Below are 20,835 nucleotides of genomic sequence, written 5' to 3'. Positions count from 1 at the left end.
CATGAAAAGTTAATGTAAAAAATATGCTAAATTATGAAATTTTGACTGAATATTTAAATACATGTCAAAACGTGAAATACGTCGGCAATTTCCTTTGATTTCTTCATACACGTACATGGAATTTTGAATGCCCAGTGTATTCTCTCATACGTGCAGTATATTTAAATAAATGGCCTTTCATTTTGGCTTTTATCCTCTGGCATTTACTTGTGTATGCATTTCTCAGGTTGATTCGTTTTAGCCCGTGTCCCTGTTAGTCTCGGTAATGACGGGACGGAGCGAACGGCGCGCTCGTAATTGAATGCCGGCGTTCCCCCCGCTAATCCCCACAGTTTCGTATTTTATGTTCTGTGACGGAAACGCCGCCACTTCTCACCAATCACGGGGTTAGGGGAGCGTCGGGACACGCGAGCCCGGGGAAAAGGAAGCTCGTAAATCTCGGCCATGTCTCGCAAACCTGTCGTTAACATTTTAACAATGAGACCCTTTATCCATCTCCGTGCGTGTTCCCGCAATTCGTCAGTCACCAGCTGGCTCATGTCTCATAGAGGCTATCACAAATACCATATAGCCTAATTTCCGCATCAAGGCGGATCAAAAATTAAACGATCTTTCCTGCAGGTCTGAGCGTCTCAGAGCGACCAGGGCGCCTGCATGGAGAACCAACGGACATATTTGGCAGAAACGACAGCTGAAGTAACTGGCTTTTGGAAGAAGAATTTATTTGATTTTAAACCCGCCTGATAACATTATAACAGTGGAGGTAAGCAGTCTTCTCGGTGTCTGTTCATCTCAGCCGCTCTAACCAGACTCATAATCTTACTGTAGGATTGCTGAGAACCAGGTGTGTGTGTGTGTGTGTGTGACAAATCCACCCAATTTACAGTGACATTCTTTCTGTTGCTTCTGAGAGAGAGAGGGGAGGTGTGTGAAAGACTAATTTCTGTCCTCTATTTTAAAATCTTTGCAGATTCTTCTCTTGTGTGGCAAACTCTTCATTCCTAACAAATGTGCATAGAAGAGAGAAAAGAGACAATGGGAAGAAAGTCTCTGTAAAAAGAGGGGAGTGAAGAAAATAGAAGAACAGAAAGACAGAAGCCACTGTAGGCTGGAAAGAGTGCCAGGAGAAGAAAGAGCTTTTCGTGTCTGTTTTGAGCTGGTGCTTGATTGACCTTATCTTACATGCTGATATCCACTTGACATCTGTGAGAGGAAGCTAGAGTGGGAAAATACACCCCCCTCCTGGACAAGGGTGGTAATGCATGACATGGACTAGCAGTCGCGGTATATCTTTTTCTTTTTTTTTGGCTGGGGGGGCTTTTGCTTGTTTATTTAACCTGAGTAACACCTGCCTTCCTAATCCCAGAACAGAGCGTCTCATCTCTTCAGATTGCTCAGATCTCCTCGCTGATGCTCAGGGCTCAGTCTAATCCTCCCTGTTCGGGCCCCTGCTTCACAGCACACCGTGCCGAGAGTCTGTTCCTCAAAACGTTTCTTTCCTTTAAATTGCTTTCAGGCGCCTCTGCTGCAGTTGGCCCTCCCCCACCTGAAGATCTGCTAAACTGAAGATTTCTGGAGGAGGAGGAGGAGGAGGAGGACGACGAGGAGCTGGAGGAGGAGGAGGAAGAGCAGGAGCAGCACGAGGAGGAAGAGGAGGAGGACTGACACTCGCGACAGGCACGCAGGTCCGATTGGAAGCAGACCCCCTGATAGTGGCCCCTCGTTTAGCGGTAGCCTTGCGTGCGCTAGCGTGCGTGCTTGCTGTGGAAGTGCACACAGTGAGCCGCTGCACGCCGGCCTTGCGTGCGCTAGCGTGCGCGTGCTGTGGAAGTGCACACAGTGAGCCGCTGCACGCCGGCCTTGCGTGCGCGCTCGCTGTGGAAGTGCACACAGTGAGCCGCTGCACACCGGCCTTGCGTGCGCTAGCGTGCTGTGGAAGTGCACACAGTGAGCCGCTGCACGCCGGCCTTGCGTGCGCGCTCGCTGTGGAAGTGCACACAGTGAGCCGCTGCACGCCGGCCTTGCGTGCGCTAGCGTGCGCGCTTGCTGTGGAAGTGCACACAGTGAGCCGCTGCACGCCGGCCTTGCGTGCGCTAGCGTGCGCGCTTGCTGTGGAAGTGCACACAGTGAGCCGCTGCACGCCGGCCTTGCGTGCGCGCTCGGTGTGGAAGTGCACACAGTGAGCCGCTGCACGCCGGCCTTGCGTGCGCGCTTGCTGTGGAAGTGCACACAGTGAGCCGCTGCACGCCGGCCGTCCCCTCCAGCACCCGCCTGCCTGCTCGCTGCTGTCACTCTGAACGGCTCGTAACAGCACGCTCCAGGCTCCGGCTGCAGTCGTGTCATTAGGCTAATGTGCTCCTCTCTCTCTCTCTCTCTCTCTCTTTCTTTCTTTTTTTCTCTCACGTTCTTCTCTCCCAGGGGCCTATGGGGCATGGTGCACACGGACACAGCAAAGCGCTCGGTGTAAAACCAGCTCTGGCGAGAGCACGTTTCACTCTGATAGCAGTACCTTCTAACCCGGCGCGGACCCAGGCGAACTCTGTGGCAGTTGCATTAGCACTAGAACATTCTCCCATAGACAGGTGCTCTTTCTCACTAGCACTGGGCTAGCTTGAGGGCTTAGAACTAAGAAGTATATATGTATATATATGCACTCCCTGGAAAAGGGCTGTCAAACTCCAGTCCTGGAGGGCTGCAGTGTCATTTGGTTCTCAGTGAATCTCAGCGCAAGTGATTCATTTAAGCCATTGATTGGCTGAAGAGTCCACACACCTTGTTCTCAAGGCCTTAACTGGCTGCTGACTGTTGGGAAACCACAAATACCAGCAGGCACTGCGGCCCCCCAGGGCTGGAGTTTGACGTCCCTGATCTAGAACGACAGACATAAAATTCAACCTATGTGATGACAAAATTGTTCAGAGTTTACATTTCCCGAAAGTCTGGGCGGAGGTTGGCTCTGTTCCTGGTTGCTAGCCTGTGTAAACATGCTCACCCGTGATCGTAAATCCTGAATGGCTCTCGTGATGCTATTATCCGAAACAATTAGGTCCAGAATACTCCCAGTATTTAAAAATGAGGTCATTGATTGGATTTTGCCAAGCAAAGAGGCCTCTCATTTAATCGCATGGATTCACAACTCATTTTCTTTCAGAGAAGCTTCTCCGTTCATCAAAGCCTAGTAATGGATTTTTTGCGCCCTCTTGTGGAATTGTAGAGTATTGCAGTCAATCACCAACACAGCTCAAGCTTGTTCTTGTAACTGAAACAAAATAGTGCAGACACGTCCAGATCCCAAAGCTCTGAAATCTATCAGCAGCACAACAGTCTCCGCCGCTGACGGTTTTTGAGGAGGGCAGTTAAACCTGGAAAGACAGACTTAGGCCCAGGAGACAGAGAGAGATGTGAGGGTGAGCTTTAATGAGGCTTCAGTCGCGCCGGTTTACAACGCAGCTCCGCGGGCACCCACCAAACTCGGGGGAGCCGTAAGTGACACAGGGACTCTCTTTGAGTCGCCACGCTCGCGGGTGAAAAACGATCCATCATGCTTTGCAGATCACACAAAGGAAATCCCCTGCTGGCCCAGGCACAATCTCACCATCCCTGCTTTTTGACTGATATAAATTAACCAGCTCATTCATTCATTGGCTGCCACACCCCCCTCCCCCCCCCCTTCCTCGTCCATCGATCTCACTTTGGAGCCAATTTAGCGTTCCGTTCGGCATCGCGTTTATTGTGGACGTTGTTTTTGAGACGCCTGCCCTATCTGAAACAATCAATCTGCAGGAATCTGGGTGAGCAAAACTCTGTAAAACCCTGATACTGCTGTCTGTCTTCACTGTTCAGGTGTAGTTTTTTTTATTTTATTTTGCTCAGTGGAATTCTCTTTATCTCTCATTCCCCCTCCTCTCCGCACTCTTTCTCTTCGAATCACCCCTTTTTGTTCTTTCCCATTCTCCCTGTCTGCTCCTACTGGAAAGCTGAAGTGTGGCTCTGGATTAAGCTTTGAGTATGAGAGATGACCTTCGACCCCAGACACACAGAGCTGCAGAGGGGGTCAGAGGGGGTACTGAAACACAGCGATGGACAGACAGACAAGAGAAAGACAGACAGACACAGTTATAAAGACAGGGTGGTCATTTTAAGGGGGGGGTGGGGCAATGACAATAAGAAAACGAGGCTAATGATCCTATTGGCAGAGGGGGCAGCTGGTGGGGAGCGCTGCCCGGGGTCAGAGGTCACAGCGTGCTGGCGGAGGAGGCAGCCAAACGCTTGCCGATGTAAATCCTGAAACAGACAGAGAGATTGCGCTTTTTATGCTACACCCAGGGATAATGACTATTTCCCTGTTAACACAGCCACTCACACCTGCACTGTTTCTGCATTTGTTTGGTAGACACACACTGCGAGGATGAAATCCAGCACTTTCCCAGAGCACAGCGGGTTCCGCTGCTCCTGGTTGTGCTGCAGGTGATCGCCCCCTGCTGGCGGTCTCCTGTCAGTGCACTAACGCCCTCCTCTCGTGACCTGGAGTGGCTCAAGCCACAATGCGCTGTGACTGGGGATGGCGTTTCCATCCGTCTTACCTGGGGTAATTTACAAAGTTTACATAAAATCGATTTAAACGGCTGGATATTTACTATCGCAATTCCAGCTATGCGCCTTTCTCAAGGGCACCAAGGCACACTTCGTAATAAAACCTACAGCTTCCTGGTGATAAGCCAACTTCTGCAAGCTGCTGCTCCTCTGTTTGTAAACAAGGGCTTAAGCTGCACACACACAAGCACCCAGTGGGTCTGAGCCAATCTCTCCTCCTCTCTCTCTCTCTCTCTCACTCACTCACTCACTCCTCTCTCTCCTTCCCTCTCTCTCTCTTACTCTCTCCTTCCCTCCCTCTCTCTCTTCCTCTCTCCTTTTCTCTCTCCCCCCCTCTCCCTCTCTCTCTCTCTCTCTCTCCCTCGCTCCCTCCTTCTCTCACCCAGTCACTGTGCCTCAGGCCTGTGGTGTGGAGTTAATTATCAGAGTCAGTTAATCTGGTGTTAGTGTAAATCAGGGCCAGGCAACCCTGGTCCTGAAGTGCCAGAGATGTTTCTGGTTTTTGCTCCATCCAAAGACTTATAAATGCATCATTAGGTGAATTGTTATGCTTAATGAACACCAGTGACCATGTGCTGGAGGTGTTCAGCTGTCTCACCATTCAGGCTCTGCATATTCTTCTCAGGCTATGATCGATCAAACTGTTGTGCTCAAGCTTGGATGGAACGGTGTAGATTGTCTCTGTTCTTTTAACTTTAACAGTGTTCTGGGGTGAGCAGTCAGTACATGCTAGGCGTGAGTACATGATGGGTGTCAGTGCATTCCAGATGTCAGAGCATGCTAGGTGTCAGTAAAGGCTAGGTGTTAGTGCACAGTGTGTGACATGGGTTTCTGTTACCCTCGTCTCAGTGTGAATGGCTGTAAATGAACGATGTCAGTATACATCTGGCAATGGTGCATGCTGGGTAGTGGAACTCTCTTACCCTAACCCCAGCGTGAGCAGGTGTGAAGCCACAAGGGAGGGGATTAGGACGAGAAGCGCGTCGGAGGAGAAGAGCTTCCTCTTCATCACCTCACTCTTCCTCACGCTGAGAGAGCTCGTCTGCTTGGGGTGCTGAAAGACGAACTCCCTGATGGAGAGAGCGACGGGGGGGAGGAGAGGAAAAAGGAGAGGAGGAGGAGGAGCGTGGGAATGAACGACGGGAGGCGCCCACAGCAACGTGCGCGGTCAGCCGCGTACGCTAAGAATGCGCGGGTAAAGCCACGCGGAGGGTTCGTTCAGTCAATCATTAAACGTCTGTTTGCTGTGTCCTCTCCTGTAGCTGCCCGCTGCAAAGCGCCTCAGACAGCCGACAGCCACACGTCCACGGCTCTCGCTTTAAACTGACCCAGCGCGAAAGAGGCCGCTTATTACGGTAACACAGATTCAATTTCATATTTCAACGATATCACGTTTCGTAAAAACCATATTACACTTTTGGGACTCCGCATCAGTGCCCGGGAAAAAAAACCAAAAAAAAACAATCAAAATTCATTCAGTCCTCGTTAGTTAAGGCTGACGACACATAATTCCATTTGCTCTTGACACAGATCCGTTTCAAATTGTTCCTTTTTTTTGGCAGTCATTTGCATATTCATTACCACCTGTCCCCCGTCATTAGTCTGAACGCAGGTAATACGATTCCACTCGAGCGGTGGAGAATGACTGCCGTACCTGAAACCAACAGGGACCGACTTGAGCGAACGCAGCCGTTTGAATATTTTTGCGAGGAAAAGCCGTCTGACGAGGATGAGCAGACCAAAAAGGCCCCGAGGAGCAGATAAGGAAGCGCTGACACAGAATGTGCCGTCAGAGACCGGCGGGACGTTCACGGACCAAGGACGGGATTTTGCGTCTCTGAACCGCTAACTAGCCGAACTGAGTTCGCTGTATAACTCACTGAGTGATCTGGAGCGCTGATGATGGGAGATGGAGTCTTACTTTGGCGGTAGGTTCTCAGGACGACTGGACCAGGCCCACACCCACTCTGCGCTTGTCCGTCTCTCGCCCTCGTCCGACTCGAGAGGAGAAGAGAGAATGATTCATTCGTTTTCCGTGTTCAAAAAAACTTTTTAGGCTGAGCTTAACATTCTGATTGCTACGTTAATGGTAATGCAGACTGTTTTGTGCGTGTGCATGCGTCCGTGCTTGTGTGTGAGTGCATGTGTGTGTTTGTGTGTGTGTGTGTGTGCGTGTGTGTGCATGCGTATGTGTGTGCGCGTGCGTACGTGTGAGTGTGCGTGTGTGTGTGTGAGTGTGCGTGCGTATGTGTGTGTGTGTGTGTGTGTGCGTGCGTGCGTACGTGTGTGAGTGTGTGTGTGTGCGTGCGTGTGTGAGTGTGCGTGTGAGTGTGCGTGCGTACATGTGTGTGTGTGTGTGTGCGTGCTGCGTACGTGTGTGAGTGTGTGTGTGTGTGCGTGCGTGTGTGAGTGTGCGTGTGAGTGTGCGTGCGTACATGTGTGTGTGTGTGTGTGTGCGTGCGTGCGTACGTGTGTGAGTGTGTGTGTGTGTGTGCATGTGTGTGTGTGTGTGTGTGTGTGTGTGTGTGTGAGTATGCGTGTGTGTGTGTGAGTATGCGTGTGTGTGTGTGTGTGTTACCTGTATGGTAATGCAGTCTGTGCTGCTGCTTCCCTCACTCGCTGGCTGAGGTGAGCCTGCTGACCGCGGGGTACCCTGCTGGGGAGGGCTGCAAACACCACGGCAGTCAGCCTACTGTTTTACATCCATACCCCCCCCCCCCCCGTCCCGCAAAACTCACTGACCTGTCTGTGTGGCTTGTCCTCTCACACTCCAGCTGTGCCTCCAGGAGGATTCTCTCTAGCTCCCCCTGCAGGAGGGGGGAGGTAGTGCCCTGTGGTCCTGCCACGCTCTCCCTGCAGCCTATCAGTGCCGAAACACCCTCCAGCTCCACCCACGAGCCTGCCAAATTAAACCGATCAGAGGAGTGAGCCAAGATGATCCAGCCAATCAGGTGAAACACCGCAGACTTTTCAAAACAGAGAGAATATAAGTGTATTACGACATACATAGACATGCACAGGCACACACACCCACACACAGCCAGTCAGCCACTCGGGTCATGGTGTGTAAAAGCAATCTAATGCACTCTGACAGGACAGCAGTTATGTAAGTTTTATTTTGGTTAGCGATTAGTCACCCCCCCCCCCACATCCTCCTTCGTCTCCCTCCCTTTCCCTATCTCTATCTCTTTCCATACCCCCATGCCCTCAGTAACCCTTAACCTAACACTCAGCCCCCCCCCCCCACCCAAACAGACAGGAGAGAGAGACAGAGACAGCGAAAATAGACAGAGGATATACCAGCTGAGAGGGGGAGGGGGTGGTCTAAATGTTCCATTGCCCTAGCTCGCTCTCTGGGAGAAATGATGACATAACCATAGAGTATTGCCCAGTCTGCGGCCTTGACCAGCATTGGACGGCTCCAACTGTCCATAATTCCAGATTCAGGTATTCTGGGTGTTTCATTTCTCTGGTAGTCCCTTCATTTAATTCGCCACTGTGTCTAAATATATATATTTTTACACATATTGCAATATTTTTCTGACTGAAATGTAATGTGTGGATCAGTGGGCTAGAGCTGAACAATTCAATCAAAATGTCCATATTTTTTTGCAATCACCAGATAAAAAGATCTTCCGTTAAACCTAAGTGGGGTTTTTAAGTCTGTTTGAAGGGTTTTTAAAATAATAGTTCTTTATTGTTTATTTGATTAGCTGCCCCTACCCCAACCATCCCACGAACCCATCGACCGAAAATAAACACCGTTCTCTGAATGAGCTATAATCGTCCGTTAATCTCTTATGACTAAGCGGCTTTCAGATACAAACAGGTGAGTCATCAAGTGCCACTGACGGTGACCATAACAATGAAAATGACAACAACAAGCGGACAAGATACCACCGTCAACATTTTCCGATTTCCATTAAAAAAATGCAATTCTTAAACTATAAATAATTCACATTGATTTATGGAAATTTATTTGAAGTATAGCACTTTTTAAATTCCTGCTATAACACTCAAGAATAATGTTAAATTTATTGTTTCCTACGATAGCGTGTTTATATCAAACAAATACGGTTTGTTAAACAAACAAATAAATAAATAAATAAGTCTACGGTTGGCCACGTTAAACTCACCGAGAGAGCGCGCAGTAGGGTAGCGGCGCATTTCCCAAGTACTCGCATGCAGTTCAGCACGACTGCGCTGTGCTCTTCGTCATAACTACATAGTCTTCTTCGCCACGCACTAGATCTAAATCATTGAACTATTTAATATCCATAAATAAACGGATGTAAACTATCTCACTCGGGTAAGTTGCGTTTTTAATATTAACCCGTTAGGCCTTTCTTCTGTTCCATCATAGTGATTTTTCCCCACGAAAGACCGATTTTATATTGCCTTCCGACAGCGCAAACATCATAAAAACAGAATGGAGTGAAAAATAGCCTACTTACCGTGCAAGCCGTCTTCTGGTGACTGGGAGCCGGAAAGTGACATTGTCGGTAGCCGTTATGGTCAATAAAGTGCGTAGGGAAGCTGACACTGACAAACACGGGCACGCAGTTCTGCAATAGAAAACTTACTGTAGCTGTCGATCTCTCTTCCCATTCAGTTTCTTGGTTGCTCGTGCTGCACGTAAGCGCGTCAGTCGACGCGAACCTAAGCCAAGCCCCTCCCCTCTCTCCCACGTGTAGATGTTGGAGGTAAACATAGCTGTCGCTTAACCATAATATAAAATAGCCGTAAAAATAGACTTCATTCTTCTATGTCCTAATGTCAGTGATTAGCTAATATGCCTACATCTTTATTTATGAAAAAAATATAGGATGACGTTTGCTAACCCTATTATTATTGTTGTTGTTGTTGTTATTATTATTATTATTATTATTATTATTATTATTATTATTATTAATAATAATAATAATAATTATTATTATTATTATTTTTTATTTATTGTGCGGGGGATTGGGGTTCGTTAAAGCAAGAGGAACCATTTGGCAACGTCAGTGACAGGTCGAAACAAGCAGCATGATACCATGATTGTTTTCCCAGTGGAGATCACTTGACCTCCCATTGGCTTTTAGCAGCTAATGCTCTGCGGTACAGGACAATCTGTTCGCCCTGATCCAGTGTCTGGCTATCCTCAGCCAACATCACCATGCCTAATTGCACAAGAATTAGGCTACAGTCTGTTCCCGAGGCGTTTAAAGGGGTTGTTGTGGCAACTGGTGGAGAAGGCTGTGGGCTAAGTTAGGCGTCTGAGCTCCCTAGCAGAAATGCGCTAATTCGTTAAAACTTCCTCCCTGTCACAGGCCCTGTCATGCCATGGGCGTTGCAATGATGGAGATTACACCTGTTATGGTCTGAGTCTCAGACAAGTATTACAGAAAGCGTGGAAAAGCGGGGATGAGAGTGAGAGTTCTTATCTTGGAACAGTGCCACGTTGAAAGTCACTGAGCTCCTCAGTACGACCCATTCTACCGCCAATGTTTGTCAATGGAGATTGCGCGGCTGTATGCTTCATTTTATGCATCTGTTAGCAATCGGTGTGGCTGAAATTCCAAAACCACTGGTTAGAAACCACTGGTTAGTCCACATACTTTGGGAAATGTAGTGTATTTTGGTCCGATGACAGAAAAATGATGTCTCACCATCATGGGGGCTTGCTAGTAATTCTCTTTGCTTATCAATACTCTGTTTAGCCTGCATGATAAAACTGGATACTGCATTCTCAACAAACCAGAATGAAAATAGAGATGCTTTACCCCGTTTTGTTTTGTACATGGCCATCTTGTGTATTTTTAAACTGTATTTTTTTTTTTTAGCTATGAAGTTTATTAGCTGTATGGCATTTAATAGCTTTCTTAAAAATTTATTCCACAAGCAGCCATACCCTAATTACTTGAAAAAATAATTCACTGCCCCTACTCAACCGAGGCAACAATTTACATTGAGGTTTCAAGTAATTTTTACTTGTGATTTTATCAGGTAAATGCAATGAGCCTATCATTGTCAGACTAACAAAGCTAGTATAAGTGCAACCAATGTGGTCTTCCCCCCATATTTAAAAGCTTAATTATGCTGAATCTATTTACATATTACATATTAAGCTAACTAATCATAAGAATTAAGTTGAGTCAACTAGTCGTCTTTTTAAATTTCCTCTCAAATATTTTGAAATTCACCTCTTGGTCAAATTTGTAGTTCTATGACACACCACAACAGATCTTGAATTTGTTAAAACTCATGAAATCTAGCGCTTGAATTCTGCAAGTAGCAGGCAGGAATTGAGCTTGAGTCTATCTGGGTGAGAGGCAGCTGTGCTAACCACTGAAATAAAGGTGAAGTCACCAACGCCTGAGTTCAGTTCCTGCTTTGATTCGGCAGGGAACACTGTAGCTCAGTACACAAGCTTCAGTATTCCCTGGCTAGCTTCTCTGCTAACAATGAACTCATCTTTAGTGCAGCAGTTAGTGCAGTCGCCTCTCACCCACAAGTTCAGTTCCTGCCTGCTTACTCACAAAGTTTGTTAGCTGGATGTATGTTGTAACAAACTCAAGATCTGTGCACTGTGTCATGGATCAATAAAGTTAACCAGTTAACACAAAAAATGTGAAATCATCTAAGTCACATTGCTTTTTTTTTTGGACAATGGTAGGTTATACAAAAAAGTACTGAACAAACAATTTTGAGTAGAAATTAAAAAGATTACTGCTTGAATAAACTTAATTCTAATGATTTGTTAGCTTAATATCATATTTCCGTAGGTTCAATGTAATTATGCTTTTAAATATGGAGGAAACCTACATTGGCTGTACTTAAACTTAACTGTTATGCTGACAATGATAGGCTCACGGCATTTAATCAATACCCCAAGTATAAATAACTGAAAAACCTCAATGCAAATTGTTACCTTAATTCTTTTGAGTAGAGGCAGTGAATTAGTGAACTAGCTGGCTGGTAACAGTATCTATTTATCTAATCTAGCATCAAGTTCTCCCCAATAAACTCAAATCTCCCTGGATTACTTTTTTTTACTAACCTAGCAATCCGCTTTATCTATTTTTCAAAGCAACCTTTATTTGCTGTTTATTCTTCAATGACATGCTGTGACAAGGACACACATTTATTTGTTACATTTATGCTGGCTAATCTACATGTTGCACAGACATGTCTAACATAGACTGCGGCTGCGCTGTGACACCTTTCTTCCCGGAAGTGTGGAAAACAAGTGTTTCTGGTGTCAGGGTCACAATGAACCCAGTTTTCGGCAGGCTAACTAGGCTAGGGGCAGTTAACCGGCACAGAAACATAAGCATGGCGGCAGCACTCCGAGGTAGCCTCTTTACATTAGCAAAGGTGAGCTGCTCCTTACTAGGCTGATGCGGTGCACATATCATTCGTGATTTCATGAGAGAAGTAACCTAGTAACGGTAACAGGGTTTCTGCCAGCGTGATATCTTTGGTCTTGTGTTGTTTCTGTCAGCGTGATATCTTTGGTCTCATGTTGTTGCTGGTCCGCTAGTTTAGCTAGTCCGCTAGCTAACGTCAGTCCTAGCTTGGTAGCTTTCCCGACATTGGAATTGTCTAAATTGCTATATGGATAACATATTACCTAATCCACCTTATTTCCACTTGTTAAATTCCACAAATATTTTCTGACAAAGAAAACTGATTGAATGACATTAATTTTTTCCTAATTTTGATCATTGTTATCTTCGCTACGATAGACAGTCAAGGTTGGTAGCCGGTTTGACTCAGTGATGACTGACAAGTCGTGAGATATGGTCATTTAAGAAGTGTCTTGTGTTTCATACGTGTGACATTTGAGAAACGAGGCCAGTGTTTCTGAAGGTGATGGATTGTCAGTATATTGAACGCAGTGACGACCTAAACTTCCGCAAACCCTGTCCCAGTACATTTCACGTCTGACCTGTAACGCTATGGCAGTGAGAAAAATCATGGGCTTGACAGCCTGTATAGTTACGTTTTTGTTTATCACATGCATTCTCTGACTTTTTCCAAATTACTGGACTTCACCATTTAAAAGCACATACGTTTTGAGGATGGTATTAGCTGTCTTTAATGTTAACGGTTGTAAAAAAAAATATATATATAATAATTAGTGGATGGAATGCATATTGCACAATCTCAAAGAAAAATCTGCCTAAACTAGCCCCCAAGGTGTAGGCCTCACTTGATTGGTTCCTGACAGCCAAAACTCTGGCCATATGAGCTCAAGCAGAAGAAATTATTGAGCAAATGGTGACTGAATTGTGGATTGCATCCATGTGTACAGTGCAGACCCGGGTCAAATACGTGTTTGCTTTGGATTCAAATACTTTTCTACGCCTTACTGATCTTGTCTGGTGTATTGGAACCAATAAAATTCTCTCAAAAAGTGCAAATCCCACCTTCTGGTCATACTGGCCGGCTCAATTACACCAGGCAAGATCAATAGAGCACAGTGACATTATATTGTTTAATAAAACCTCTAGGTCAAGACACACTCCTGTATTTAGAAATGCACTAAAGCATTATGCCGTCTCTCTGTTTTTTTTTTCAGGGCCTTAACGGCCCCTGGCTGCATCATCTGGGCTCCAGGTCCCTCAGCGTGGGGGCCTGCCTGAGGGCCCCAGAGGCCCCCCCGGCCCGTGCCGACAGCACCTTCAGGGTCACCATGGTGCCTGGCGACGGGGTGGGACCAGAGCTCATGACGGCTGTGAAGGAAGTCTTCAAGGTGACAAGCCTGATGAATTAGGCTCTGCCAGTGCCTCTCTGATCAGTCTTATGGGTGTTAGCTTAGCTGTGTCCAGAAGCGCTCCATTCCATTAGTATTGTGATGTCTCTGGCCCTCTTCAAGAATGAACGCTTTGTTTTTGTTTTTTGTAGGCATTTTTTTCTTGAGCTATTGTAGCTTTCTGGGCTACAATTTCTGGGGTCCAGGTTTGTTTCTGTGTATTTAGCTGTTTTTTTTTTTGATGATTAAAAAAAAAAGAAAATCATTCTTCTCTCAGAGAGACAAGCTGCTTCCTCAGTTTGCCGCAGGTACTATAGAACCACAAGATGCTCAGCTGGCTCACAAATTCATGAAGGGGTGTGGTCAAGTTCATTACTGTGACAACGAATGTTCTTCTGCCCTGTGACATTGCATCAGGGTTCTGGAACCTCCAGTAGTGAAGAATATGAGTGGGGGCTTGATGCATGATGCATGATGAAAATATGGTGCAGAGCGTATGGAATCAGTGAGACCACTTTGAGGCTGTCATTCTTCTTTAAATCCGCCCCATTTAACCCCGCCCCTAACCCCTCCCCCTCGCCCCTCCTCCCTCCTCCAGGCAGGTGACGTGCCGGTGGAGTTCGAGGAGTTCCACCTGAGTGAGGTACAGAACATGGCCAGCGAGGAGAAGCTGGACCAGGTGCTGGCCTCCATGAAGACCAACAGGGTGGCCATGAAAGGTGTGGAGAGAGAGGAGAAAGGAGGGTTTGAACAAGTGAATTACTTGATTTATTTACGAAAAACAAAAGCCCATATACATATATGCATGCACACAGACATACACATATAAATAAAATCCCAGAGGTTACTGTACTCTTCTTTGGCCAATGGGGTACATATGTATTATGTTATAGGCTATGTAAACATCACCCAGTAAGGATGGTCCTGTTTCAGTGGCCTGGCTGTGATCACTTAGTCTGTGCTTGGTAAGTACGTGTCTCTGCTTTTTAATCTTCTCTGCTGTTATTCATTTTATCCCCGCCCCCCCCTTGTCCGTTTGTGCACAGGGAAGATCCACACCCCGATGGAGTACAAGGGAGAGCTGGCCTCCTACGAGATGAGACTGAGGTGAGGGCCTCTCTCTGTCACACAGGGACCCGGATCTTGTGTAGTACAGAGTGCTTCATCCTTTATCCCTGTAAGCCATGAGATCACAAGTATGTGATCAGAATGTTCTTAACTGAATGTTCTAATGCTAATCTCGCTGCTGGCGAATGAAAGCAGTGGAGTTCTAGAACGCTGACCTCCTCAAAAGGGTTAAGCAGATTCCTTTGATCTCGCCAGAGCTCTGGCCGGGCCTAATTGAATTACTTGCCTTATTGAATCTATTGATTTGGTTAGGATTTGCCTTTGTCCTTATCTTGATCTTGTGTGCATATATAAACAGATTTTTTCAAACCTTTTGGACTGTGTGCACATATATAGTGTGTATGTAGAGTGCCACCTGCTGCTCAGTAAAGTAACGACAGGATTCTCACATTCAATGAAAGACTTGGTGCCATTTTTCTTGAAGCTTGTCTTACTATAATTTCACAATAAATATAATATTCGAAAATCCTGCTGGTGGTTGTGTTCCCAGGAGGAAGCTGGACCTGTTTGCCAACGTGGTCCATGTGAACAGCCTGCCCGGTTACAGCACCCGCCACAACAACCTGGACCTGGTCATCATACGCGAGCAGACCGAAGGGGAGTACAGCTCCCTGGAGCATGAGGTAAACCAGCCTGTGCATTGCGTGACCAAAATACAGCGCCCAACTTGACATAAATACAGGGTACTGCCGGACCAAAATATAGGGCACTATACAGGTTTGGTAAAAACAAAAGATAGATTTTTCTGTTTAATCACCAAATGCAATAATACATATTAGTATTAGTAATAATAATAAACAGTTCCTTCCTGTGACAGTCTCCCTTCCTTTGTTTCACGCTGTCCGTCTCTCAAGAGTGTGAAGGGCGTCATCGAGTGCTTGAAGATCATCACCCGCGAGAAGTCCCGCCGCATCGCCAAGTTCGCCTTCGACTACGCCACCAAGAAGGGGCGGAGCAAGGTCACCGCCGTGCACAAGGCCAACATTATGTGAGCGCTGCCAACGTTGTGTGAGCCTGGCGTTGGTCATGTGACCGACTAGATATTTTCTGATCAGAGCATTCAGGAAAGCATTTCAGCGTTTAATCAAAGCAGTCTGTCTGTCTGATATGGCCCCGTTTTACATGCAGTTCGTGGTTAATAACCCCGATCCAGCTCCAACTTTATAGCTACTCTCTTACCTTCTTACCTGAGCATAACCAAGCTGCCAACCCCCTACCTGACTTCCTCCCCCCCCCCCCCCCCACATCTCATTTTCCCCCGTACAGGAAGCTGGCCGACGGGCTGTTTCTGCAGAGCTGTGCCGAGGTAGCGGAACTGTACCCCAAGATCAAATACGAGACCATAATCATCGACAACTGCTGCATGCAGGTACCCCGAAGGTCGTACATTTGTCCGTGAAAGTCGCAAATTTCTCCCTGAAGGTCGTACATTTGTCCCTGAAGGTTGTACATTTGTCTCTGAAAGTCGTACATTTGTCCCTGAAAGTCGTACATTTGTCTCTGAAAGTCATACATTTGTCCCTGAAAGTCGTACATTTGTCTCTGAAAGTCATACATTTGTCCCTGAAAGTCGTACATTTGTCCCTGAAAGTCGTGCATTTGTCTGAAACGTACTGAAGAGCTGCTAGCGGTGTGAATGTGATCTGAGCCCTGAGAGAGCCGCTCTCCCGCCCCTCTCTCCCAGCTGGTGCAGAACCCCTACCAGTTTGACGTGCTGGTGATGCCCAACCTGTACGGCAACATCATCGACAACCTGGCCGCCGGGCTGGTGGGCGGGGCCGGCGTGGTGCCCGGGGAGAGCTACAGCGCCGAGTACGCCGTGTTCGAGACCGTGAGTTTCCCCCTCCCCTCCGCGCTCTGTGTGTGTGTGCGTGTGCGGGAGAGTGTGTGTGAGGCGCACTCTGTGTGTGTGTGTGTGTGTGTGAATGTGTCAAAGTATGTGTGTGTAAATGCACCTGTGTGGTGCGTCTCTACATGTCAGAAGAGGCTGAAATGCTCTTTGTGTCTGAAGGGCTACGGTATATTTTGGGTTGGGTATATGTGCTTAGGGTATACTGTATGTAGGGTTGGGTATATGTGCTTAGGATATAATTAGTGTTGGGTATATGTGGTTAGGGTATATTTAGGGTTGGGTATATGTGGTTAGGGTATGTGTAGGGTATATATGGGGTTGGGTATATGGTTATGGTATATGTCATTAGGGTTGGGTAACGGGTACATGTGGTTATGGTTGGGTATATGTGGTTAGGGTATATGTGGTTAGATTTGGGTATAGGTATATGTGGTTAGGGGATATGTAGGGTTGGGTATATGTGGTAAGGGTATATGTAGGGTTGGGTATATATGGTTAGGGTATATGTAGGTTATATGTAGGATTGGCTATATGTGGTTAGGGTATATGTAGGGTATTTGTGGTTAGAGTTGGGTATAGGTATATGTGGTTAGGGGATATGTGGGGTTGGGTATATGTGGTTAGGGTATATGTAGGTTATATGTAGGGTTGGGTATATGTGGTTAGGGTATATGTAGGTTATATGTAGGGTTGGGTATATGTGGTTAGGGTATATGTAGGTTATATGTAGGGTTGGGTATATGCGATTAGGGTATATGTAGGTTATATGTAGGGTTGGGTATGTGCGGTTAGGGGGTATGTGGGTTATATGTGGTTAGGGTATATGTAGGTTATATGTGGGTAGGGTATATGTGGGGTTGGGTATATGTGGTTAGGGTATATGTAGGTTATATGTAGGGTTGGGTATATATGGTTAGGGTATATGTAGGGTTGGCTATATGTGGTTAGGGTATATGTAGGTTATATGTGGAGTTGGGTATATGTGGTTAGGGTATATGTAGGGTTGGGTATATGTGGTTAGGCTATATGTAGGTTATATGTGGGGTTGGGTATATGTGGTTAGGGTATATGTGGGTAGGGTATATGTAGGTTATATGTGGTTAGGGTATATGTGGGGTTGGGTATATGTGAATTGGGTATATGTGGGGTTGGGTATATGTGGTTAGGGGATATGTGGGTTATATGTGGTTAGGGTATATGTAGGTTATATGTAGGGTTGGGTATATGTGGTTAGGCTATATGTGGGGTTGGGTATATGTGGTTAGGGTATATGTGGGGTTGGGTGATATGTGGGTTATATGTGGATAGGGTATATGTAGGTTATATGTGGGGTTGGGTATATGTGGTTAGGGTATATGTAGGTTATATGTAGGGTTGGGTATATGTGGTTAGGGTATATGTGGGGTTGGGTATATGTGGTTAGGGTATATGTGGGGTTGGGTATATGTGGTTAGGGTATATGTGGGGTTGGGTATATGTGGTTAGGTTATATGTGGGGTTGGGTATATGTGGTTAGGGTATATGTAGGTTATATGTATGGTTGGGTATATGTGGTTAGGGTATATGTGGGGTTGGGTATATGTGGTTAGGGTATATGTGGGGTTGGGTATGTGTGGGGTTGGGTATATGTGGTTAGGGTATATGTAGGTTAGGGTATGTGTGGTTAGGGTATATGTAGGTTATGTGTGGGGTTGGGTATATGTGGGTAGGGTATAAGAGGCTCTAATGCTCTCTGTTTCTCAGGGCGCGCGGCACCCCTTCGCTCAGGCTGTCGGCCGGAACATCGCCAACCCCACCGCCATGCTGCTGAGCGCCGCCAACATGCTCAGACACCTCAAGTGAGTATCCTAGCAACCCTGCACCCTCTCACACCAATACATATCATACACACCATACACATCACATACATCATACACACCATACACGCACACACACCATACACATCATACATACCATACACACCTTACACACCATACACGCACACATACCCTACACACCATACACATCATACAAACCATACACACATCATCTCAGCAACTCTGCTCCCTTCCTCAAACACACACAGACCATACATGCACTGTCCTCACCAGAAAAAAAGTCTCTTTATAATATTTTCCGCATAGTTCTTGGATCATTCATGTAAATAATTCTAAAATTTGGTATTTGTGTTTTAGTCTTTAACCCAGATTTGACCCTTAAATTCCCAGAAATTCTTGGAAAGCATAACCCAAACTTCTGAGTTATTCATATGAGTGGTTAAGGAATGTGAATAAATAGACTTGAGTGATATGAACTGCAAAATGTTGATTTGGTGTGTATTTCATTGTAATTTGGGTGTTAGGGTTGTGTTTGTATGGGCCCTAATGCTGTGATTCTCTGTTGCAGTCTGGAGTATCATTCCAACATGGTGTCTGAAGCTGTGAAGAGGGTGATCAAGCAGGGCAAGGTAGGTCTGTCTGTATGTCTGTCTGCCTGCCTGCCTGCTTGTCTGTCTGTCTGTCTGTCGTTCTCTGTCTGTGTGTGACAGCTGTGTCTGTGTTCTCCAAACCACTGAATCCTCTGTGTGTGTGAGTGCTTGTGTGTGTGTGTGTATGTGTGTGCGTGCATGTGTGCGCACGTGTGCGTGCATGGGTGTGTGTGTGTGCGAGTGTGTGTGTGTGTGTGTGTGTGTGTGCGTGCATGTGTGCGCACGTGTGCGTGCATGGGTGTGTGTGTGCGTGCGTGCGTGTGCTCAGGTTGTGTGCTTGCTGTTGTAAAGCCTCAGCTCTGTGTTTTACTCTGAAAGAAGTGCGAAACAGAAGAGACTCAGAGCAGCTCCTGCGTAGAGTCTGCCGATCGCATTACCGCCCTCAGTAGGGCCGGGGAAGCTTGGGTAAAAAGCGAAATTTACACACAAACGCGGAACGCCACAGAATTGTGAGATATGTTTTTTTTTTGTGAATTCGGCGCTGTTTGCGCATTAGGGACACTGCGTATGTCTGAGCGTGCCCAGACGAGCCCCTGCTCCATCCTCCTCCGATGTGAAATGGGAGTTTGTAGAGGCTTTATTCGCGCTATGCGAAGAGTCCAACATCCCGTTAGAGTGTGTGTGTGTACGTGTGTGTATGTGTGTGTACGTGTGTGTATGTGTGTATGTGTGTGCGTGTGTACGTGTGTACGTGTGTGTACGTGTGTGTACGTGTGTACGTGTGTGTATGTGTGTATGTGTGTGTACCTGTCTGCATCTCTAAAGGGTCTCACTGTAATGGTATTTCTCGCCGTTGCTTGCGTCCGGAGCGTGTGAACGTCTCTGAAAGAGGGCTGCAGTTTGCCTTCTGACGGTGATCCGCCTCCATTAGTCATGTCTGAAGTGGTCCTCCCTCCTCTCCCCCCTGTACGTCTGCGTCCCCTCTCCCCCCCCCCGTGTATGTGTGTCCCAGGTGCGGACAAGGGACCTGGGGGGGTACTGCACCACAGGGGATTTTGTGCGTGCCGTCATTGAGAACCTGCGGCCCGTATACTGAAGAACCCCCCCCCCAAACTCTGGAAACCCCTCCCCTCCTGCCAGGACCTAAATCCCGACTCTTAGCCCCCTTTAATGCACGCACACACACACACATGCATGCACACACACATACTCGTGCACGCACACGTACAAACATGCGCACGCACACACACAAGTACACACAAATGTGCGTGCACACACACACACACACCTGCCTGCTCTCTTCCTGCATCCAAGTATTTCTGTGTCCTCTGTGCTCTGTTTCTCTCCCTTAATTTTCCTCAGTTCAGGAACGTCCCCAAATTGGCATAGTTCTCTCTTCGTTTCCCTCTCTCCTCTGAGCTAAACCTGCTTCTCCTCTCTGTCCGTCCGTTTCTGGGGCAGACATTCCACTTAACGTTTCTAAGGCTGGCTTTCTGACCCCTCCCGCTGGCGTTTTTTGGGGGGCTTTTTTTACCTAGCGCGACTGCGCCTGGGTCGAACGTCTTCATTTTGGCCTTGCGTCTCCGTGACAGTGACCTCTGACCTCGCTGCGCCGCCGTTTACGTTTCCCGCTGCAGCACCTTCGCCGTCACGGGCTTCCGGTTTTTAAGTGGCGCTGGAGGTGTTCAGCGGCTACACAGACACTCAAACGGACCACAAGGGCTTTCTTTCAGAATGAACAGTGTGCAGGTGCAGTTGGCCAGGGTCTGAGCGCATGCATGAAATGCTGTAGATCTACTTGAGGGTGCCTTCCTGTAGCTGCCATATCCTCACATGCTGAAAAGCAGGACTCTTGTACAAATGGAAATGCACGGCTGGAGTTTTTGGACGGTGGTTTTTAGGGTCTGCTGCTCTTACGGAAACCCTGTTAGCCCTTCAGACCGTGTCAGACGCTACAGTGCAGAAAATGGCTAAACTGGTGGGAAAACCTCCGGTGAGGAAAAGTGATGGAAAAGTATGCTGTCTGTCTGTAGGGCTGTATCCTACCTGTAGAGCCTTACCTGTAGAGCAGAGTCCTATCTGTAGAGTTCTACCTGTAGAGCAGAGTCCTATCTG

The 20,835-nt window shown here is 47.0% G+C and overlaps 2 protein-coding genes across 3 annotated transcripts in view; one reads left to right on the top strand and one right to left on the bottom strand.

Annotated features, from left to right (window-relative positions):
* Positions 1–701: 701 nt before the first annotated feature.
* zgc:73226 (uncharacterized protein LOC402792 homolog) lies at positions 702–9,229 on the bottom strand. The gene is made up of 6 exons (XM_064308120.1): positions 9,048–9,229; positions 7,336–7,492; positions 7,172–7,259; positions 6,515–6,591; positions 5,517–5,663; positions 702–4,284 (listed from the first exon to the last, which is right to left on the bottom strand). The coding sequence occupies exons 1-6, from the start codon at positions 9,088–9,090 to the stop codon at positions 4,236–4,238; spliced, it is 561 nt and encodes a 186-aa protein (XP_064164190.1). The 5' UTR covers positions 9,091–9,229; the 3' UTR covers positions 702–4,235.
* Positions 9,230–11,794: 2,565 nt separating this feature from the next.
* idh3b (isocitrate dehydrogenase (NAD(+)) 3 non-catalytic subunit beta) overlaps positions 11,795–20,835 on the top strand; it is a 14,461-nt gene continuing 5,420 nt past the window's right edge. The window contains exons 1-11 of one of the 2 annotated variants that reach the window (XM_064309227.1): positions 11,795–11,952; positions 13,160–13,333; positions 13,932–14,052; positions 14,380–14,440; positions 14,952–15,084; positions 15,316–15,449; positions 15,728–15,830; positions 16,146–16,292; positions 18,057–18,151; positions 18,699–18,759; positions 19,733–20,835. The exon at positions 19,733–20,835 is cut by the window's right edge and continues 1,087 nt beyond it. In XM_064309227.1, the coding sequence (XP_064165297.1) occupies positions 11,848–11,952; positions 13,160–13,333; positions 13,932–14,052; positions 14,380–14,440; positions 14,952–15,084; positions 15,316–15,449; positions 15,728–15,830; positions 16,146–16,292; positions 18,057–18,151; positions 18,699–18,759; positions 19,733–19,816 (1,218 nt within the window). In that variant the 5' untranslated portion in view covers positions 11,795–11,847 and the 3' untranslated portion in view covers positions 19,817–20,835. The remainder of the gene's footprint in view (positions 11,953–13,159; positions 13,334–13,931; positions 14,053–14,379; positions 14,441–14,951; positions 15,085–15,315; positions 15,450–15,727; positions 15,831–16,145; positions 16,293–18,056; positions 18,152–18,698; positions 18,760–19,732) is intronic. The other variant, XM_064309228.1, reaches the window with a different exon arrangement.

Source organism: Anguilla rostrata, chromosome 14, assembly GCF_018555375.3.
Source record: "Anguilla rostrata isolate EN2019 chromosome 14, ASM1855537v3, whole genome shotgun sequence".
NCBI classification, from domain to species: Eukaryota; Metazoa; Chordata; class Actinopteri; order Anguilliformes; family Anguillidae; genus Anguilla; species Anguilla rostrata.
This window is presented reverse-complemented; position numbering and strand designations above follow the sequence as displayed.